The 12,419-nt window shown below is 42.9% G+C and overlaps 2 protein-coding genes across 4 annotated transcripts; both read left to right on the forward strand.

Moving 5' to 3' along the window:
• The first annotated feature begins 816 nt into the window (after window positions 1-816).
• Window positions 817-4,837, forward strand: LOC115406058 (zinc finger protein ZFMSA12A-like). Of its 3 annotated transcripts, none has more exons than XM_030115942.1 (7): window positions 817-962; window positions 1,191-1,393; window positions 1,473-1,565; window positions 1,646-1,738; window positions 2,103-2,213; window positions 2,322-2,454; window positions 3,210-4,837. In XM_030115942.1, exons 2-7 carry the CDS (start codon window positions 1,244-1,246, stop codon window positions 4,595-4,597), a joined length of 1,968 nt encoding a protein of 655 aa, XP_029971802.1. In that variant the 5' UTR covers window positions 817-962; window positions 1,191-1,243; the 3' UTR covers window positions 4,598-4,837. The 3 variants fall into 3 exon arrangements, with proteins under 3 accessions (XP_029971802.1, XP_029971801.1, XP_029971803.1); XM_030115941.1 differs by having other exon boundaries at window positions 817-955; XM_030115943.1 differs by lacking the exon at window positions 1,646-1,738 and having other exon boundaries at window positions 817-955.
• Window positions 4,838-5,997: 1,160 nt separating this feature from the next.
• On the forward strand, window positions 5,998-11,456 carry LOC115406054 (zinc finger protein 420-like). The gene is made up of 7 exons (XM_030115937.1): window positions 5,998-6,122; window positions 6,866-7,068; window positions 7,191-7,283; window positions 7,603-7,698; window positions 7,896-8,006; window positions 8,093-8,222; window positions 8,303-11,456. Exons 1-7 carry the CDS (start codon window positions 6,110-6,112, stop codon window positions 10,174-10,176), a joined length of 2,520 nt encoding a protein of 839 aa, XP_029971797.1. The 5' UTR covers window positions 5,998-6,109; the 3' UTR covers window positions 10,177-11,456.
• The last annotated feature ends 963 nt before the right edge of the window (window positions 11,457-12,419 follow it).

A 12,419-nucleotide genomic window follows, 5' to 3' on the forward strand; every position in this document is an offset into this window, starting at 1 on the left:
TTTCAGCTTAACGTCCAGTGATGTCCGAGTGGAACAGTGTTTCTGCTCCTGAAAGTCTCTGAGAGTCTGATGATCGGCGCTCGATTCGGAGAAATGAGTTCTGCTGCTCACGTTCTGGGCGGTATTAGAGATCAATGTGAGAAAAAACACACATTAACACGTCCATCATTTCATTGTTCTGAGTAGAAACGTCCCATCTAATGTTAAATCAGTGTTTTAATCTCTCCTCCGGTAAATCCCATCAATGCAGCTCAGCTTCTGTCGTTGACCTTTTGTTAAATAAATTACACTTAACCTGAAACTGATAGCATTACAGCTCCAGAAGATTAAATGATTTGTTTGGGGTTTTTTTGAGTTTTTTTTTTTTTTTAACACTGATGTGATTGTATCGTCTCACATTGTTTCGGCTTGTCCTCTGTGCTTTATCTGTTCAAACAGATCAATCACCACAGACAAAAGATTATCTTAAGCAGTGATTGAGTTATCCAGGTGTCCGGGTGTTACGTAATCCTGTTCACGATCCGCGCACGACTGATTCCACAGCGGAAGTGATGGGCTTCTGTCTCATATTTTGACCCAGTCAAGCAACACTTTAATTAGCCAAGTTACAAATATTTCTGTGTTGATTAATGCTCATAGAAACATTCCAGTCCATCTAAAATTGTGCTTTTGTTATATTTGTCATCAAGATGATGATAAATTAAAAAGTATTCTGAATGAATAGCCTGGCTGCGTTTTGTGGTAGCAGGCTGCAGGTGGCGCTGAAGAAAACAAAACTGAAACATCTCACGAAGAAGAAAAGTCCGGAAGTGTTGCTCCGCTGTGTTTGTGTTGACATGAAGGAACTTATCAGAAACGTTTAGTCGTTTTTTAGCTTCACAACACAGAAGAGGAACGCTTTAATCAAAAACCCTTTACTTTCCGTCAACTCTCCGAAGTCCGGTGCACAGAATGGGTAACGTGTCAGTATCTTCACTGGGTTCATACCGTTATGTTTTGATGTTTGTAGCCTGTTTGCAGAGTTTGCAGTGAGTTTCAGGACTCTTGCATTTCATTAAGACCTTGAGGAACATTTGCATAGCCATCGCCACACAGATTGATGTTTATGTTTCCAGTTACCTTTTTTTTTTTGTTTCATTACAATGCCAATTAATTTTGATGATGTTATTAATGTCCATTGCTACCTGCAGAGGGTCCCCTCCCCCTGTCATCGCTGAGGCTCCTGGTTTCTCCCTTGAGGCTGATGTCGGCTGTGATGTGGAAGGTGGTTCATCTGAGGAATGTAGCGCATTACAGGAAAGTGGAGGAGTTTGTGTCTTTGGTCGCTGGAGTCATTCCTGGCATCCTGGCAGACACACAGATGCGACTGCTGAAGCTGGGCTTAAGAGCCAAAGTAAGATACTTACATGTACAATACAACAATTTACTGCTGTTTGGCTATCTTTATTGTCTGTTTAATGTTGTTTGTCCAGGTGATGGTACAGATGTTAAACTCTGAGCCATCAGACGATCTGAGTCGCGTCAGAACCCAGTTGGATGACCTGAGTATAAGTAGCTCAGGACAGGTGAGTGAGATGTTACGTTCTTGAAATGCCACCACTGGCTTATCATTTGAGTTTCATTTTAGATGTATTTAATTTGTCAGATAAATCCAAGAAATGAAGCTCCTGAGGCCAACTTTGTTCAGCTTGTTCACAAACTCCTGGATGATTCAAAACTGAGAGAACATTACCTTAAGGTGAATTCTGCCATTTGCTTTCTACTCATACTATGAAGTGTAACTTGACAGCTCAGTCCCTTCAACATTTCTACATTACAAAAACATGTATTTCAGTTTGATTGGTGGTCCTAAATTGCCAGTCAGTGTGACTGTCTCTCACTGTGTTTGTCCTGTGACCTGTCCAGGATCGAGTCTTACCCAACTCAAATACCCGACAACCCTGTGTTGGAAAAAAAGAGTATAGAAGATGGTTGGATGAAAAACTAGGAATAAAAGTGATATTTAGATGGATAAATTGTGCAGGATGAGTTAGGTATCAATGCACTGGCAAAAGTGGAGAAGAGAGAGAACAAATAGATATTTATTCTCTCTCTTCTGACAGAACGTGTTTCCTGTAGAGTATGGGCCTGAATTTGATGAAGCACTGGAAACTCTGATTTGCACCTTGGCTCACAAACTGGAAGAGCTGTTCATTGTTCCAGACTTCATGCAGGTAGAGACACCACACTCCCTTAAATTTTTTTTTTCTTTTTACTGAACACTTACTGAGCTGGATGATGTGGTTTTGGTGAATTTAAAAAACTGTATTTGTTTGATAAAGACTGCAGCATGGATAGGTGACATATCATCTGTGCTGGAAAAGGATCTGCTGTGTCAAACCAAAGCTGAGGACCTCAAGGTGTTGCTCAAAAACAAATCGTGTTTTTGTGAGATAACCAGCATAGATTCCAGTGGTGAGTCTCTCTGTGTTAAACAACAGCCAGTGTTTTACTTTGTAAATTATTGACAATGCCTTACAATTGATGATATTGAATGATCAGAAAGATATTTGCAGGTTTTAGTTGTCATCTGTGTTTTTCAAGATCTCCCAAAAAATTATTATTGCCAAACACATGAAAAATCTCCATTTTCAATTGGTCATTATTCTAAGATATACAAAACCATATTGATAGTTTAATGAGTTAGAGAGAAAAAAACATAACTTATACTGACACTTTTATTGATTGCAGAGTTGGTGGAAAATAAATATAACAGATCTGTCATCTAACATCTGCTAGGCCTTTAAAGACCATGACCCACTTTTTTCTTTATTTTTCCAACTAAATGTTTTTTTCAAGCCATTGCGTTTGTCAGAAATACTTTCACACAGACCGAAAACACATTGCAACCAGTCATGACGTGCTTAATAAAAAATGTTTCATAAGAATAACAATGTCAGACCGACTTGGAAATCATTTATGTTCCCACTTCCTCACATGAGATTCAGGTTGGCCACAGATGTCCGAAAACAAATCCACAGACATCCCGAAATCTCTGTGGAACCGGCGCTTGTGCACTCCCACAGCAAGGAACACATTTCCCAGACATTTCTGATGAACATGCTATAAACAGTTTTATACAAAAACAAATGAGTGCTTCTTTGAATTATCATGAACATCATGTGTAAAATATAACACTTTTTTTTTTTGTCTTTTTTTTCCCTCAATAGTGTCATCTCCCTCAGAGCAACGGCTCTTTAAGTCTTTAACTCTTCCTGCCTCATTAAGTGCCAAAGATGTGGACTCTAACATGATCATATTTGATGACCAGTCTAAGGTGAACTCTCTTCCAGAGGCCACAGGTTTTCACCTGCAGGATGTTAGTCAACCATCTCAGAAGACGTCTGACAAACTAAACGGCAGCAATACAGGGAAAACAACACAAGAGAATCACCAGGAGGGTGTTCCTGGCGTTCACGTTGAGGACGGACATGATGGCCGTGCTGCAGCCACCTCCCAGGCGCCATCTGCATCTGTTGAGAGCTCGCTCACATCGAGCTCTTTGATTGGGCCACAACGGCAGAGAATTGCACATAAATGCGCTCAGTGTGGAAAGTGCTACATTTACCGTTATGAGCTTCTGGAGCATCAGCGACTGCACACTGGAGAGAATCCTTACAAATGCTCACAGTGCGGGAAAGCCTTCAGGAGGACGTCAGATCTGTCAACCCACAGGCGGACGCAGTGCGCAAAAGCAGCGTATATTTGCATCAAATGTGAGCGAAGCTTTCAGTCTATACAGGAGAAATTTAGGCACCAGTGTGTTCACAGCGTCAAAAGCTTTGACTGCTCTCAGTGTAGTAAAAGCTTTAAGAAGATGTACCTGCTGGGGAAGCATGAGCTGACCCACAAGAAGAACCGAAACTTCAGATGCAAACAGTGTGGAGATGTGTATCCCAGCATGAGCGAGCTGAAGTCCCATCAGAAGGCTCATCCTCCGCATCCTCCAGAGCTGTCCACTCAGTGTAAGCAGTGCAGGACGTTTTCCAGCTCCGTCGCCTGTTTGACAGCTCACAAGCTGCGGCACAAACAACAGAGGACTCAGATGTGCGTGCGGTGCGGCAAAGCATTCAAGAACAAGCACCACCTGAACCTCCACATGCGCAGCCACACAGGCGAGAGGCCCTTTCAGTGCACGTACTGCGGGAAACGGTTCTCCATGTCCGGCAATCTCAACATACACGTGAGGACTCACACGGGGGAGAAGCCATATCTGTGCTCTGACTGCGGAAAGGCCTTCGTCTCAGCCGGCGAGCTGCAGATACACCGGCGCACCCACACGGGGGAAAAGCCATACAAGTGCTCTGTGTGTGGGAGAGGATTCACCAAGGCAAGCAAAGTGACGCTTCACATGCGCGTTCACACCGGCGAGCGCCCGTATGTGTGCTCGGAGTGTGGGAAAGGATTTTCACGTAGCAGCGAACTTAAAAAACACACCATGAATCACACAGGGGTTCGACCTTACGCCTGTCAGCTCTGCGCAAAGACCTACACATGCCTCAATCACCTTAAAAGACACCTGAAAACCCACGATGCCACTCAAGTGCAGACTCTGTGATGTCTGACATCAGTGGAGTTTTCCTGCAACAGGCCTCAACTTGCTGGTATTTACTACATGTACTGTGTAAAAGAGTTCACCCAGACACTTTGTTGTGATTCCTATGTTCCAGAAATGATTGTTGAATCCTGTCACTTACTTTTGCCTTAATTCCATTAATGGGGTCTGAAACTCTGTGTAATGCTTCTGGTGAAGTCCATTATGCATCAAATTCATGTCTCAATAAATGAAATTATTAGTTGTGCCCCTTTCTATTGTCTGTTATGACTTGGTGTCTTACTGGAGATATTAACATGATTTACAAGTATTTGTCTTCAGTGGCCTCAATGTGTGATAATGAAGATTGTGGCTTATCATGTTTTCGACAACAGTCAAGTGTTTAAAATAATAGTGTTTGGAATAATTAATTACACAAATTATTCCAGTACAAAAGAATTTAACCATGATTGATAATTTAATTGCAGCTCTTATATTTTGTGGGATTGTATTTCCATGATTAACTGTCAATTGCTTTGGGATGAGCTTTGCTCTTTTTCTGGTGTCAACTGCAATCAACTGATGTAAGCCTCGTGTAACACATGGTAGCCATTCCAACTCTGCATAAGCAGAACCTGGTATAAAAGGCTATCCTTTGTTCTGTTTCATGCAAGTTTGCAGTTTATTTCAACAGCAGAGCAGTTCAAAATGCCACCCCTCTCAACAGATCATCGGTCTATCACACACATTCACACCTATAGGCAATTTAGAGCAAGTACTAAACAAAAGGTATTTTGGACTGTGGGAAAGTAATGAAGTACCAGCAGAAAAAATACTCATGCACAAGGTGAACGTATAATTCCACACAGAAAAGGCTAAGACCAACCTGGACCTGAATGGAGAGCCTCTCATAGTGATGGCAAGTGATAATAATTACACTACTGTGACCAGTGATGGTAAAATAATGTAAATTATTGATATGATGGTGATTTCTCTCTGGTTTTCAACGTTTTTAATATGTCAAGCACTTTGTGTTGCATTTCATGGAACGTAAAATCTGTTCCATGACTAAAGTTTGATAAACCTGAGTACAATTTTAAAAAAAACTATTATTTGAGAACATATACAAATAAAAAGGACACAAAATGGCATAAACATGTCATGTACTGTCCAAACTATATGGTAAAAATTTATTTTTTTCAGGGGGGGCGGATAATATACAACTAATAGTCACAATATTTAACAACAAATGCCAAAAAAAACTAAACACAGAGTGTATCATTTTGTGGTATTTTACATTATCAAATGTAGCTTTTGGGTTGCACTGTGAGGCGGTGCTCTCTATTTCAATGATTTTAGTGTAACGGGCTGCCCTGTACAGCAAAACAAACGTACCACTGACTGCAACGCTGCCCACTCAACGTATTTCAGGAAGAAGTTGGCGCCTGCACTCAGTTAGCTAGCACGCTAACAGAAACCATGAAAGACGTCCCGTAGTGCGCATTTTTCCCTTCGTCGTGAATAAATAAATCAGAAATGAACGACATGGGTATGTATTACCTTGCGCAGCTCGGGTTCAATGTTTATTTTGGCTTGTTATCCATGTGACCGAATAGCTCGAGCGTAGGATTAGCCGAGGCTCGGCAGGCCTCGTCTAATCCCTGGAACAAGAATTGTTTTGGCCGCTAATATGCCGGTTTCAACCCGCAACACAAGCCGGATTTCGGCGACTGTGCGCGAGACCCTGAACTCGAAAACAGACAGGAACGATACATCTTTTTCACCATCAATTGTTGTATTGCAGAAGAGGCTGTTTAGTGTAAACACACTTTAACGAAGAGACATAACCATTTGACATAAACGTTTTGCTATAGGTGTTAGCGAATATTAAAGTAGATTGCTCTTTATCTGTGCAAACTGTAGCTGCTCAGTAATTTATTGAATTCAGCAGAAAATATGTACATAAACAGGACGTGGATGAAAACGTAAGGGTCAATATTCACAGTCCAGTGATGCTCAGTGTGTAAACTAGGATGCTGTGGCGACAAGCAAAGCACTGAAGTGTTTTTCCCTCGTAAATCCTGTTAAATCTTCTATTTGAAAGATCGTTTACATATATAACATTTATTCTAACCTGTCAAGCAACTCATTGAGCCTTGCATGACAATAATTATTTGTTGCCAGTAGAATTTGGGCCACGGTCAGGCTGAGTTCTCATATTGGGCTAATTTCTCTGCACTGATCATTATCAGATTATGAATCGAGTTATAATATATGTCTTTCTCTCTAAAGAATTCAGCGTTCCCCTGTCCTCACTGGCTCTTCTGGTCCCTCCACTGCGGCTGATGTCAGCTGTGATGTGGGAAGTGGTGCGACAACGAAATATAAAGCATTATGGGAAACTGGAGGAGTTTGTGTCCATGGTAACAGAAGCAGTTCCAGAACTGATGAGTAAAAGAGAAGGGAGACTTCTCTCATTAGGCCTGAGAGCAAGGGTAAGAGTGTGTGTGTGTGTGTGTGTGTGTGTGTGTGTGTGTGTGTGTGTGTGTGTGTGTGTGTGTTCTTATAACTTTTCTGGGTCTGTGAAAACACTGTTTCCCATTTATATTTTGTCCAGACAACTCTCGAACTGTTGCGCTCTGAGCACCCTGAAGATCTGAAGGCTGTTGAAACCCACCTCAACCGAATTCGATCCACTTGCATTGAAGAAGTGAGTGACTTACCTGAATAGTATTACTTACTTTGATTTTTAGATTCTTAATAATTGTTTAAGAATGGTGCTGAAGCGGTTTTAGGAATTACATAGAAAATAGAATCATTGAATGCCATTAAGTTCCAGGATACAACAATGATCCGACTTGGAAGTACTGCTAATCATATACAAATAAAGAGATATGAATGAATGAACCTGCGAGACACATATTGATATCTGTGAAACCATGTTTATCATTCAAAGATTCGTATTCCAGATTTATCTGTCATCTTATTACCTTTATATCCACTAACAGTCGTCTTGTCTTGACCTACAGACGAATGATCCAGTTATTGAAGCCCCAGAGGCAAACTTTATGAAGCTTGTGCAAGGCCTCATTGAAGATACCAATGGCAGAGAACACTTTCTCAAGGTAAAAACGACAAGAAATGTATATTTTGCTTTAAAAGTATCTCTATTCTGAAAGAGACATAAAACAGTAACTTCTGTTGTTTTGTCTATATTTGTTACTCATTCACATTTTTCACATTACTTTGTTTTGACTCCTGTAAGAACAGTTGACACTTTACCCCAGGACCGATCGATTAATTATCTATCTCCGTGTGACAGAATGTGTTTCCTGTGGAGTACGGCCCTGATTTCGACACGGCACTTGAGACCCTTGTTTGTGAATTCTTCACACGGCTAGAAGAGCTTCTGCCAATACCAGATTTCAAACAGGTACCGAACACATCTTTGAAAAGTAATGAAGACAAATTAGGTGCATTTGGTCACAAAAGTAAATGTTGTCTTCCTATTGTTTGTAGACTGCATCCTGGATAAGTGCAGCTCCCACAGTCCTCGAGGAGTACATGCAGTGTGTGTCAAATGGAGAAGACCTGAAATTTCTTCTCCAGAGCAAACAGTGTCATGGGAAACTGGCAAAGAGCAATGTTGGTATGTTCTTGTATGTGAACAGTGCAGTGCTTCAGTGCAGTGAGTGTAATAGTGTGTTAATATTTCTTTCTTCTCCTCAGCTCCTTTCCAGTCAGACGATCTCCTGATTCCGTCTCTGTCCCTCCCTCCATCCCTGGAAGTGGCAATCGCTTCCCACCCAAGTGCTTGCGATGATGAAAATAACGACGTCCCTCAGATTGTCATGTTCGACGAAGAACTGTCCACAAATCCCTCCACCTCAACTGACTTTCCCGATTCTCCAAAGAGGCCCGACCTGTCCTCATCTCCTCGCAGACGGCAGCAGCCGGGAATCCACAAGTGTCCAGAGTGCGACAAATGTTTCAAGCACCACTCTGTCCTCATCGAGCACCAGCGAGTCCACAGCGGGCTGCAGCCGTACAACTGCTCCGAGTGTGGCAGGGCTTTCCGAACAGCCACCCTGCTGGCCTGCCACAGGCTCAGGAAATGCAAAAACGCCGCATATCTGTGCATTAAATGTGGGAACAGTTTTCCAACCTCGCTGGACAAGTTCAGACATCACTGCCCAAAGCACGGGCGCAACCACGACTGTGGGCAGTGTGGGAAAAGTTTCCCGAAGTCCAGCAGTTTGAAGGAACACTTGCTCACTCACGTTCAGAGTCGTCTTTTCAAGTGCAGCCACTGCGGCGTGGGCTTTTCAGGAATTGGCGATCTCAAGTATCACCAGCAAGTAGACCATGACAAACCTTATCAGTGTAAGCAGTGTGGAAAGAGTTTTATCTCCTCAAAGAGTTTGACCAAGCATCAACAACGGCACGAGGAGGCCGGTGAGATGGAAACCGCGAAATTAATGAGCGGGGGTAAGCACAGGAAAAGTAGCTCAGGTCATCGGACTTCAACGTCTCTGTCGTCCAGGAAGTCCTCTGTCAAGTCGGTCTACTCGCGAGGAAGAGTCACTCACAACTGCCCGCTGTGTGGAAGGAGCTTCAAGTATAGGTTTGAGTTTCTGGAGCATCAGAGGTTCCACACGGCGGTGAAGCCTTACAAATGCTCTCAGTGTGGAAAGGCCTTCCGCACAGAGGCTCACCTCTCCGGACACAGGAAGAGAAAGTGCAAAAATGCTGCCCACATTTGCACAAAGTGTGGGTGTCAGTTCAGGTCGCTGCATGAGCGCGTCAGACATCAGTGTGTCCAGCTGCTGACTAAATACGAGTGTTCTCACTGTGGAAAGACATTCAAGATGGCGCATCTGCTGAGGAACCATCAGATGAGCGAACATCAGCTACCCTACAGCCCCAACCACCGCTTCAGGTGCAGATACTGCGACGAGACTTTTCCCGGAATCAGCGAGTTGAAGTACCACCAGAGAGTAGACCACGAAAAGCCTTATCAGTGTCAGGAATGCGGCAAGTGTTTCCTCTCCGAGAAATGCCTGGCCAACCACGAGCTGCGGCACAACGACGACCGGCCGGAGAGTTGCCTGGTCTGCGGCCGCCGCTTCAGGAACCGCTACGACCTGAAGCAGCACATGCGCACGCACACGGGGGAGCGGCCGTACCAGTGCACTCACTGCTCGCAGTGCTTCTCCACAGCGGGAGGACTGAGGAGCCACACCAGGGTTCACACGGGCGAGAAGCCGCACGTCTGCCCGGACTGCGGGAAGGCCTTCTCGCAGATGGGCGCGATGCGCACCCACAGGCTCACCCACACGGGAGAGAGGCCGTTCAAGTGCACGGTGTGCGGCAAGGGCTTCACCATGGCCCACAAGGTGACGGTCCACATGCGCGTGCACACGGGAGAGCGGCCGTACGTGTGCTCGCAGTGCGGGAAGGCGTTCACCGGCGGCAGCGTGCTGAAGCAGCACATGCTGAACCACTCAGGGGTGCGACCGTACCACTGCCAGATCTGTCCCAAGACCTACACCTGCCTGACCCACCTGAGGAGGCACCTGAAGAGCCACTCCAACATGAACTGAGTCGGATATGAAGGCAAACCGCAGCATAAGCTAACAAGTCCACACGTTCTGAAGCACTGCGTTTGGCATCGAGGGTACGAAAATCAAACCAACTACACTGACTTTGGGGATGCTGTTGCAGTTACTCTTAAGAGAATTAACTTCTTCATTGTTAAGTAAAGCGTAAACAGCAGGAATTTGATAACTGTGGCAAGATCATTCTCCATTCACCAACAGGCTTTGTCTCCAGTTTTCTTTCCTAGTTTTACTCTGTTTTCATTTTCTTATGCATGAACACTTTTCAGAATTTGTTTTTTTGGACCCTTCCACAAGTGACAGGAATCATTTTCTCAACTACCTTTACAGTCCCTCAAAGTTTTGCATCATCTTACGTCCTGCATTTCCTTGTATCCACAGCGGAGCTGCATAATGATGTAGTGGAGAGCTGCTGGCTGAGTCACAACTATGAGTCACATTTGGTCTTTTGTGAGGAGTGAAATCTTTAAAAAATGAATAAATAAATGGTTATGAGACATGGGTCAAATCAGCTTATAAGACTTCATCCATGAAGAAGTTATTTTTATTGTCACTTTTTTGACATTGTCCATTTTTCAATGGATCCAAGTAGTTGGATCATTGAAATGAACAATCGTGCAACTTGGTCAGTAACGGATCTGAGTGCCTTCAACTGCTTAATTAAACCTCTGGGAAAAAAAATAAGGAATTATGAGCTGAAAATTGTTTATTGCACAATATTATAGTCCACAAATCTCATTGATGCCAAACATTGTGGGTTCACATGGCTCAAAGCCGTAGTAGCACTTGTAAACATTATTACTGGTTCACAAACTGTTCATTTTTTGGTCGATACGCATCAGTTGAAAACTTAAATGTCTTTGCTGTTATTAAATAGTTACCAAGTTCAACCAGCCGAGCAGCTACTCTTCACAGCCGCTTAATATACACAGTCATGAAGTCTGCCGTCTAGCTTTGAAATGAGAGATAAGACATTAATGTTAAAGCATGAAGTTTCCAGATTGAGTCCAGTTAACCAAATTCTCCCTATGAATCTGTTGTGAAAGTTGTTGAGAGAAGTGTTGCTCTGTGGCTCAGAAACCGGTACGTGGTGAATTTATCTGTCAAAAAGCCTGGGAAGTAGCACAAGTGTGAGTTTTGTCTTTGTAAATATGGCGGATGAAAAACCTTAAGGGTACAAAGTTAAAAACTGCCGTTTCTTTGACAAGAAATACTCTACAATGCTCTGTGCCCTTGAGCTTTTTTTTTTTTAAATCCCCACGGTGATTTGCGAAATTTGGGAGTTTCACATTAAATGACCCTGCTTTCTCAATGCATGTCGGCTGATTTTTATTTTATTTAATTCTCATTTAAAGAAATGAAGGGAATGTTTAATTTGCTAACATAAATAAAGAGGGCTTCACTAGATGGCAGTAAGTAACCAGTATCTGTTCCCAGCGTTTCATGATCTGAGCGTTCTGCTGCTTTGAGTGTAAACTCTTTTTATTATTATTATTATTATTATTATTATTATTATTATTATTATTATTATTATTATTATTATTATTTCTTTTTGAACAAAGCTCTCAAATATTTACTTCACTTGTGGTATAGAGCATGTGGAGAATGTTCAAAGATCCCTGAGAAGACCGGGCTGGAAGTTGAGGGACTAAATGCCGCGGAAGCTAATCTGCCTCGTTTCCTGTCATTACCTTGCTTTCGCATGGTTTCGAATCTTGATTAACCTGCAATTTCCTCATGCTTTTCCCGGAGCTTTGCTGTATCTGAAGAGATAAAGAGGCATCTTCTTCTTCTTTTTTTATGACACTTTCCTTTGCATGGTACTGAATGTAGCCTGGTTTATCAGAAAAAAACAGCTTTATTCTAAATGTTTGTTCCTTGTACTTTAACTTCCATCTCAGGCAAATGAGTCTTGAGTCGCATATTGTAAGAACCAAAACTGCGATTAATCTCTCCCATCTGTGCTGACGTTCATGTTTCCTCTGGAAAAGCTCCTTTTTTTTTCCTGCCCCCGGTTTCTCCCTTGTTCCACGCTTGTGTTTCATCTCATCCATAACCGCTCATGCACAGCAACTCTTTAGTCTCTGTTTTCTCAAACAAACTCATCCCAGCCAGTCAGGGGGGAAACACATCCACCACAGAGGACTGTGGCCTTCTCCTAAACACTGCAAGATGTTTGTAGCTTTCAGACTGGTGGAGACGCTCGTCTGCGCTCAAGTTGTATTTCT

This window comes from Salarias fasciatus, chromosome 18 (assembly GCF_902148845.1).
Source record: "Salarias fasciatus chromosome 18, fSalaFa1.1, whole genome shotgun sequence".
Lineage (NCBI taxonomy): Eukaryota > Metazoa > Chordata > Actinopteri > Blenniiformes > Blenniidae > Salarias > Salarias fasciatus.